This window comes from Limulus polyphemus, unplaced genomic scaffold (genome assembly GCF_000517525.1).
Source record: "Limulus polyphemus unplaced genomic scaffold, Limulus_polyphemus-2.1.2 Scaffold4626, whole genome shotgun sequence".
NCBI classification, from domain to species: Eukaryota; Metazoa; Arthropoda; class Merostomata; order Xiphosura; family Limulidae; genus Limulus; species Limulus polyphemus.
Genome location: NW_013670236.1, coordinates 50878 through 60924, shown reverse-complemented (window position 1 = coordinate 60924; position 10047 = coordinate 50878). Strand labels below are relative to the sequence as shown.

At 36.6% G+C, this 10047-nt stretch overlaps 1 protein-coding gene across 1 annotated transcript in view; it reads right to left on the bottom strand.

Annotated features, from left to right (window-relative positions):
• Positions 1-8839, bottom strand: part of LOC106471441 (C2 domain-containing protein 3-like) — a gene marked incomplete at its 3' end in the record, with an annotated part of 28831 nt that extends 19992 nt beyond the window's left edge. Inside the window, exons 1-4 of the mRNA XM_013932043.2 lie at positions 8811-8839; positions 6012-6346; positions 5553-5655; positions 540-619 (exon numbers count right to left, since the gene is read on the bottom strand). Coding sequence (XP_013787497.2) covers positions 540-619; positions 5553-5655; positions 6012-6327 — 499 coding nt within the window. The remainder of the gene's footprint in view (positions 1-539; positions 620-5552; positions 5656-6011; positions 6347-8810) is intronic.
• Between the last annotated feature and the right edge of the window lie 1208 nt (positions 8840-10047).

The window sequence follows — 10047 nt, the reverse complement described above, 5'->3', positions numbered from 1 at the left end:
CACCTGGCCATGCCAGGCAAAAAAAAAAATTATTGTCTAAGGAAAAATAATAAAAATAGTCACTCCTTTGAAAACTAAAAATCATATAGTTTACTTCTATTTGTAAGAAACATATGTAGGTAACTATGAAAATGAATTTAAGAATATGCAGATAAATAAATATTACAAAAATTAAGCAATGGTTCTTGAGCAAACAGTTCCTTAATAATATACTTAAATAATTTTTATTCATTTCTTAGAAGCAAATATATTTTCATATTTCATGTTTCTACCCACACTTCATATTTCAAAAACTAAACAGTGTAAAATAAACAGTTTTGGAGTATGATGTCAACTTAAAAAATATACTAATTCAATCTTGTTTAAACACATTCTTCTTCAAAAAGTTTAAAACAGCTGTTCAGCAATCATTTTATTACATATACTTATAAATGAAGTGCATTTATGTATTTTTAATATTTATTCTATTAAGTTAGTCCTCTGTACGTTAAATTTCATACATTTATTAATTAACATGTTTAAAATATAATGAAGCGAACCTGATCTTTCACTATGAAGGCTAATGCTAATGTAAAGATCAGCAATCTTCTTCCCTTCAGCAGTCACAACTGGGTACACCCTGACAAAAACCACACAAAAAAACACTTAAAGTTGTTTCCTCTAAATACAAGTATATATCATAAATCTAAAAATACAAAAATGAAAATAGTCAACACTAGAATGGCTGATTCCTTCCTCGACCACTAACTTTTCATTTCTTTTAGTTTTAGAGTGTTGATAAATATGATGTGTGTGCACGGTTAAATTTTCTTTCACTCAGAAACCAAATGCTTTTTTTTAATGATTATCTTAACCTTTGACCTCTCAACCACAAAATAAATAGGGTTCTTTCTCATCCCCAAGGGAAATGACCTGCAAAAATTTTTTTAAATCTGCTATTTAAAACTCTAATAAGCACGTAGAATGTAGACATTTACAGGTAGATGGATAAATAACAATCTCTATACCCCCCAAATATTTTCAATTGGGGGTGGGGGCAAAATAAAGACATGAGACTTTCAAGCTAGTGTTCACTTTCTTTGAAAATAATATAAAACACCTAAAGTCTAAAAATTTAAAGTTATAACAATGAAGAACATGTATGGGACATAGTAGTCTATCCGGAGTAGACCGGGAATATAGCTTGGAAATGGAAAGAAGGGAAATCAACGAGAAGGAGGAATTATCCTTACAAGCTGCCAAAGTTTTGGAAAGGAAAGATCGATCTGAATAAAGAAAAACATATGTGGAATGATATAGGGCATGTGAAATGTTGATGGCAAATAACTTTGACTGATGACATCCACAGGCCAAGAGGATAATGAAATAAGTCTTAAGAGATAAGTGAAAAATTGAACGTGAGTACAGAGATTCAAATGGAGGTCAAGTAAGGCAGTGAAAAAACACATTGACATCCCAATCCGGAAGGACTGTGCACCAGGGAGAACAATGAACCTGGAAGAAATGCAACAATAATGAGAGGTAAAAACTTTAAGGCGTATGGAAAAACAAAAAGTGTGGGATAAGGCAACCCAAAAATTCATGATCAAGGAGATCAAAGACCCTGGATAAAACAACTAAGTGAGGAAATCCATAAGATGAGGAACAGTGGGTCAAAGAGGTCAGAATCCCCTACACAAAGGCCAATGGCAGAAAACATTCCACTTACATTGATAAACATCCACAGAAGAAGAGCAAATGGAACGAGCTAAAAACGACTCACTGGTACAATCCGAATCTCCTCGCAAAGGACTGGATACAAAAATAGGCATGAAGACAGAGGGTATAAAAGGTTGGGTGAAATGCCAGTGACCAGTATGGAGCAATCAAAGGGACTTGACATGAATGGGAGGATACACATAAAGGTATTTGTTGGTCCAATCCTGGCTGAACGCATTGACAGCCAGTGCAAGTGGATGAGGAACCAAATCAGAAGGAACTTTCAGAGATATGGCAAATGCATCCAGGTGAGAAGTATCCCACCAAAGGCATAGCCACTAGAAAAGGAGAGGATCAAGAGACCAGTACGTCAAATGAACTTTGTCTGGACGGGAAAGACTATCCGCAACAAGGATGAATGCACCCTGAACATGACATGAAAGGAAATGAATACCAAGTTTGTGGACCCAAAAAAAAGCAATCCAAGGGTTGACCACAAAGGGAAGGAGAATGGGTGCCACCTTGGTGATTTATATAAGCTATCACCATAGAATTGTCGGAATGAATCATGACCAGACAATTCCTGGCAAGATGAAGAAAATGATTCAAAGCATGATGTACAGCTGGAAGTTCCAGAATGTTGATATGGTAAGACTGCTCGGCCCAAGACCACTGACCTGAAGCTTCCTGCTGATTGACACATGCCCCCCAGCCATGGAGGAAAACACCTGTGAAGATATGCAAATATGGATGAGGGCAAAGTAGGAACACCCGTTGATGTCTATGCCCTGTTCAACCACCAATACAGATCATTAACAAGAGAAGGAGGAAGGAAAATAAAAGTCTCCAAGGGATCCCATACAAGGTTCCACTGGTCAACAGAGCCTACTGAAGAGACCTCATATGCACTCAACCCAAATGGATAAAGGTTTCCATAGTTGGGCACATTCCCAAAAGCAATAGAACCTCGCGAGCAGTAAGAGCATGGCGAATGGAAAGCTCCATTGAATGGAGTCAGAGAAAATAAAATTGAGCTCAACTGAGATAAATATTGAAAAAACACCCAAGTGGACAAGATATTGGGTAGGTATAAGGAATGATTTCTCCAACTTGACCGACCAACCAACCATACGAGCTGCCTCCAAAAGCAGCAGACGAGTGTTGTGGGCAGACTGCTATTTGGAATGAGCTAACAGAAGCCAGTCATCCATGTAATGGTATAAGTGCAACCACCGAGCATGCGTATGTTAGGCAAAAGCCTTGACCACTCAATAAAAGACATACAGGGCTGAAGCAAGCCAGAAGGGCGGGGACAAAATTTATACACTACAATCTGACAAACAAGCCAAAGATAGCATCTTAACAGGTGATATATCGGAATATGCAAATAATCAATCGTGACGTCCACCTTGGTCATCCATAGACCTGGATAAAAAGACCACCTGAAGGTGAGAAAAGACTACATGGTAAAGTGGGGCCAAACCAAAAATTGATTGAGGCTGGACACATCAAGCACAGGCCTCCAGTCCCTGGTTTTCTTGGGTACTACAAACAGCCTGGAATAAAAACCTGGAGAAGGATGAGTTACAGGTTTGATGACTTTCTGGGAGAAAAGATTTTGTACCACCTCGGACAGACATTGCCTGGTGGTAGAATCCCAAGGCAATGGAAAGGATATGGGTACTGGAGATAACGGAGGAGGGGAAAGGAAGTGGATGACAAGTTCCTCAGGAAATACCCAAATATCAGTGTCAAAATATTGTTATAGGGGAGCAAAATCACTCAAGCAAACCCCACAGGACTGGAACCCACTGAGTAGTCACCGGTACTGTGGGTGCTGTGTCCATCTGCATGAAATAATATCATGAGAGGAGGAACTCCTAGAGGTAGGAACTGGTAAGGGCTGGGATGGAGCGAGATGGTAAATAGTGATAGGGGATTGTCTAGGCTCAATATAAGAAAAACGACCAACCAAAGATGAAAGGGTCGATTGCTGTCTCACCGATTCAACATGGGATTCCAAAGTCTCAGGAATATTTCTGAAAACAGACCTCTGGAGAAAAAGACAATACAATGGTAAGCCTTGGGGAAAAGTAGGTGATAAATGAACTTGGGACAATACAGCGCCTCTCTCCAGAAGATATGAACAAAATAGAAACCAAGTGTGTAAAGAAAGAGCCGAAGAAGACAAATGTGCCAACATAGAGGTAATCAGAGAGAAGGTGTCCCCCAAAAAACCCTCAGGATCTTGGTAGGGCCTCAGAAAGGAGGTGGTTAGTGGACAAGTACCACAGAAAAATCAATAGGGTAAGACAAAGGTGGAAAAACTGAGTGTGGGTTAAACAAAACGGATAATCAAGGTCTGCCCCCACACATGGGCAAAAACGATTCCAAGTGTTGTGAATCAAAAATAAAATTTAGCCTGTTGGTATGCTCAAGAAAACTGGTCTGAAGCCCGTGGAGGGCGAGGCATGCTAGTGCCCTCACACATATCAGATACAAAATGCTCTGCATGAACCCTCATATTCAGGGAAGGGGGAAAATACAAAATACTGAGAGAAAGGGGTATCATGTAACAAGGAAGAAAGGGGATTATAATAAATCGGGGAAATGAATAAAACAGAACACACTTGAGAAATCATATCCAAAAAAAGCCATATTAGGCCTAGCTTATTCTGCAGTATTAATTCTAATAACGAATGAAAAATGAATGTATAACAATCGTTCAACCACACTATGTCTGTTATATCCAGTGACGACAAAAACTTTTTGCCAAATACCAGGGCTCATCATGCCAACTGGTATAAATGACTGAAAAACAGCAATTAAGACTACTTATACCATCAAACTGAATGAACAACAACTGTTATAGTGTGAACTAGATTATACTGATAAATTATCATTTTTATTCAATTTTATTTAGGTCATTTACATACGAGATGATAGTTCTCCTATAAAGCATAATTACATGAAACATAAGGATATGACAAAAGGCTATAGGGTCACAAAGAGAAAAGACTGAATACCTTCCACCTCAGAAGCCTGCGACGCATACTTGGTATCTCCTGGCAAGACAAGGTAACTAACATCGATGTCTTGTCTCGTACGAAACAATCTACCATGTACACTCTGTTACGACAGTGCCGGTTGCGCTGGATAGGCCACGTGCACCGTATGAAGGATGGCCAAATCCCAAAAGACATCCTCTACGGAGAGCTTGCCGAAGGACAAAGAAGCATCGGCCGCCCGCAGCTGAGATACAAGGATATTTGCAAAAGAGACATGAAGGTGCTCAACATCAACACCGAAACTTGGGAGGACCTCACTGCCGATCGCGCCGACTGGAGAAACACTCTCCGTAAACAGCTGAAGATCGGTGAAGAGGAATTGACGGTGGTGGCAGAAGAGAAGCAAGCGCATCAAAAGGTACAGGCAGCCAACAGACCAGCGTCAACGCACATGTGTGACCTCTGCAACCGGGACTGTCACTCTCGTGTCAGTCTCCTTAGTCACAAGAGACGCTGCTCTAAACGAGCGATCAACATGAGCTAACAATGGACGGATGCTCATCCATGGTCAAACCTGGCCAAAGGAGGCCTACATTTGGGGTCACCTTACTCATAAAAAAACAACAAAAATCAATGCAACTTAATCCTTAGGTACTTGTGTACTTAATAGATAGGAAGTCATTATTATTAGATTGTTATCCATATGGATTCATGCAAGTATTTATGGATTAAATACAGTCTCTCCCATCCTGATACCTATTATTACCAACAAATATTTGATTAAATAAATCACAATGAAAATCATTCCTCTTTAAATTAACACTTTCATTTATAAAACTTCCTTACCCTGCTATGACTGATGTATCTGTTAGGTTAGACAGTTTACCTACAACTGCCGAACCCAGAAATGTACTTTCTGTTTGCACTTCAGCCACCAACTCTTTCATATCTGAAAAGAAGTGTCCATGTTATTACATAAAACTTGCTTGTAAATTACATTTGTATTCTGTATGTTTCTAAAACTTTGAATCAAATTGACTTTATTAAAATTCAATAGTACCTTTATTTCAGCAACAGAAGAGGTATTGGGATAAATATAGTGACAAACCTATCATAAAAATATCACTATTGAGATCTGATACACATAGATGCATTAGACAGTTGTTTACAACAAAAGGAGTGACATAAACTGTATTATATTTTTTCTAATTTTCCATTTGCATAAACTTATTATGAAAAATACTTATTTTCCACTACAATGCCACTTACAAGAAAAAAAATAAAATAAAAGAGAAACACAAATACCTGTTAAATATGCCAAAAATTGTTTTGGACCTGAACAAACTTTGTATTTTGCTGTAGTTTTGGCCTTTGATGGAGAAGAAATGTCACTCAAGTCACGGGGTATAAAATCTGCCCAACTAACAGCATCCTCTCCCCACCATCGTACCTTCACGCTTACAGAATCATTAACTGTAATTGCATTTTTGGCTTTTTGTACCCAAGAAATATATGGAATATGAAGCTGCAAATAACATCGTACATGTCCATCTACTGCTGGTGGTAGACTGGTGAACACTGGAACATCTGGAACTAATTCAGGAGGAAGAAGATCCATCATCTTTTCTTTTGACAAATATCTGGTTCAAACAAATTACAATTGTTATTTAATTTCATTTGTACACAGTGTAAACCTTACAAAATAGTTTTGTTTCCAAACAAATAAATTTACATACGATGTAAAGTCTTAAAACATTAAACATAAACCAAAAGTCAAATCAGACTAAACTAACTATCAATAACTTCATACTTTCCCCAACCCCCACCAGTGTAATATTCATAATTAATCTCCTATGTAGCACCTTTTAAATTTTTTTTCTTTTTTTTTTATTTGAACTACATACCCTTTCCTATAAATAAATGTTAATGGATTAGTAAAGTAAGATTGCTCTTTAATAAATCCACGTTGGCTCTTTTATACCAATTTCAATAAATTAATTTGCATAGTTCCTTTTATCAGACTTTCTAGATATTTTTCCACAAAAGAAGTATGTGTCATAAAGTAGAAAGTTTCCAAAGACTAGATAATTTTAGGTATGAAAGAAGAATCATATTTTCTCTCGAGAAAAGGCTCACAGGTGATCTCATCGAAGTTTACATCTGGGGTTTTGATAAGTTAAAGGCCACTGATTTCTTTTGCTATAGGACCAAAAGACATAAGTTCAATATTTGGAAAAGATAGTATAGTCAGAATGGTTGTATTTTTCTAAAAGGGTATTTGGCTTAAGGAATGAGTTGCCATCAGCAGTAATGAAGACCAATTTAAAAGGAGTATAACAATTTCCTGAAAAATAAAAATCAGGTTTAATCGTTGTCCATGTGTTAGATCATATATAATTAAAAGTGTTCTGAAAGTCAATGTGAATGTAAATCAGAATATAAGATGTGATAAATAGTCACGAGCTTATAAAATATTCAATAAAAACAAGGAATAGCTTAAGCACAACAGCCTGGCACAGTATGAAATGCCATCATAAATTATTTACAACTTGTCATCAACAGTACATCAACAATATGATTCAGAATTATGAAGCAACTTATTATTGAAGCCAATTCTGCATAACAGTACTAGTTCAATACAAAATTATTAATAATAGTTAACATAAAACCTGTCTCTTCTAACCATACTTATTTGTTTCCTATTCTTTGAATATAATGTATTTTTAAATACAGAGAGCTAGGCTAAAAAGGATTAAAACTGAAATATGACAAAACTAGTTTAGGCCTTAATTTTCATTTATTTGTTAGACTTCCTTTCAGTACTCTTAAGCTTATAGAAGGATTAGGCACTTTTCAGGTGCTGCAAAAAAAAAATTAAATCTTTTATTTTGAAATGAAATTGCAAAGATTCAAGATGTCATTAACTGCTTAAACCCGAGCATACGCTACCAGTGTTCAGCCGAAAATCCTGATTTACCCATCGGGTGGTGACAACATCCAAAAACATTTATATCTCTCTGGCTGGAAACTAATCAAACCATGTTATTATCCACAAAATTAAGAAAACTGAAGTTTTATAAGGTATGATGATAATTATTAGGAAATAATCAATAATTCCCATAGAATGTGCAAAAAATTACAGGCTTAAAGAGTTGATGCGTAACAACTTAAGTTCTAATGACTGCATGAAAATGCGTATTTTTTAAATGTAATTTTTTCTTTATTTGTATTCCTAAGCTAAAGTATGTTTTATACTACTTTTTATAACATAAACCTTTTATATTTTAAACATCTCAAAGTTTTTTAACTTTGAGTTTGATATGATTAGTGCTATGTTAGTGTTATTTATAAATTTTGGAATCTGTTTGATGAGTGATACTTCAGTATCAGCCTTTGTACTTAGAAGTTAGATAACAACACATTTAGCAGCATCAATTACACTTTACTGAGTTTCACCATACTGTATACAATTTATTATTAATCACATTACTTCTCATTTTAATTCGATAGTAATTTGTAATGTATACTTTGACATAAAGGTATGATCTTTTTACATTTAGTAGTAATAGTATAACTATTCCAAGTTTCGGCTGAAATTATAAACAATTACATCGTGACTCAACGTGAGAATGTTTGTCAATGACGTAATTGGTACTCAATGACAGCTACGTTGTTAATAAATCACGGAATTGGTGGCCTTTTCTTTAGTATTACTGTAGAACCAGAAGCTCTTAGTCCTATACTATTTATAAGGCTACAGTAGTAAGTAAATAGTACTACTACAATAACACTAAGTGACTAACAGTAACATGCTTTCCACTGTTTAACTGTTTTTATTTTAACTTAGTTTTATGCTCAAACACAGTATGAGCAACTAACTTTTAGTTTATCTTTAATTTAAATTTTAAAATTAAAGTCACATTATCATCATGTGGTGTACATAATGTGACTGAAATATTTAGGTATATTATATGACTCGCTTTGCACTACAAAGGTATATCTAAAAAGAACAGTATTTGTGATTTTTCATTTTCAGTCATAGAGTTACTTTCAAAATGTTTACGATAGTCATTATCACTAGTAGTAAATATTACTGAAACTAACCCGCCATTCTTGTGAGTAAACTGTCCTCTGTCGGCAAAGGGAAAACTAAAATATAGTCTAAAATATGTGAGTCACTTGCTAATATTTTTTGTAAGTCCTCGAGTACTTAACAGGAGCCAGAAGACTGAAAATTGGATAGTTCGAAGAACTTCTAAATGAAGGCAAAGTAGAATGTGTTACGCCATGTAAATCACACTACATCTACCATATCCAAAGCTGATGAGGCCTTTTGCTTGTTTGTTATGAATTTCGCGCAAAGCTACACGAGGGATATCTGCGCTAGACGTCCCTAATTTAGCAGTGTAAGAATAGAGGGAAGGCAGCTAGTCATCACCACCCACCAACAACTCTTGTGCTACTCTTTTACCAACGAATAATGGGATTGACTGTCACTTATAACGCCCCCACGGTTGAAAGGGCGAGCATGTTTGGTGTGTCGGGGATTCAAACCCGCAATCCACAGATTGCAAGTCGAGCGCCCCAACCACCGGGCCAGGCCTTTTGCCAAAGCTTATCAGGCCAGCTCGGATACGACAGTCATAATGATGTGACCCAGAACCTCTGCGGTAATTCTGCAGGCTTAAGACACTAAAAATCTGGTTTAGATACCCGTGATGGGCAGAAAACATATAGCTCATTGTTTAGCTTTGCACTTAACAACAACCAAACCAAAAGTTATAGCAGTGGTTTAACTTAGGCTCTATGCTCTATTTCATCAGCTTTCATGAACAACTACTGCTATGCTATTGTTACGTCTCCGTTTGTTAATTAACTTTCCGTAACTTCGTTCCGACGAAACTTAAGCGACACAAGTTCTTTCTTAATAAAACTGGTTTATTCTTTCCGAATATAACTCTGCGATACACTTAATCTCAATACTCGCGCTAAAACAAACGCTATATCAACAAACGTCAATAATACTTCTGACTGCAGATCAATTACACACTGTCTACACACATTACATTCCCCTCTTTTATATACCAGCCTACCCTATCTAGCAAATACTAGAGCATTCCTGAAAGAACAAGATAGTTCTAGAAACTAGAGGGCGCCACACCAGTCACGTGACCTCGATGACGCAACACTGCCCCCTCCTTAATATTGTTCGTCCCGAACAATAACCACATACAATAAACCAATAACAAGTATACTTTCTGTCTGTCCTTTATGCCCATGAGCTCAATAATCACCCACACTGGTCCCCACAATTTTGTAGAATGTCCTGTCACACCATAAA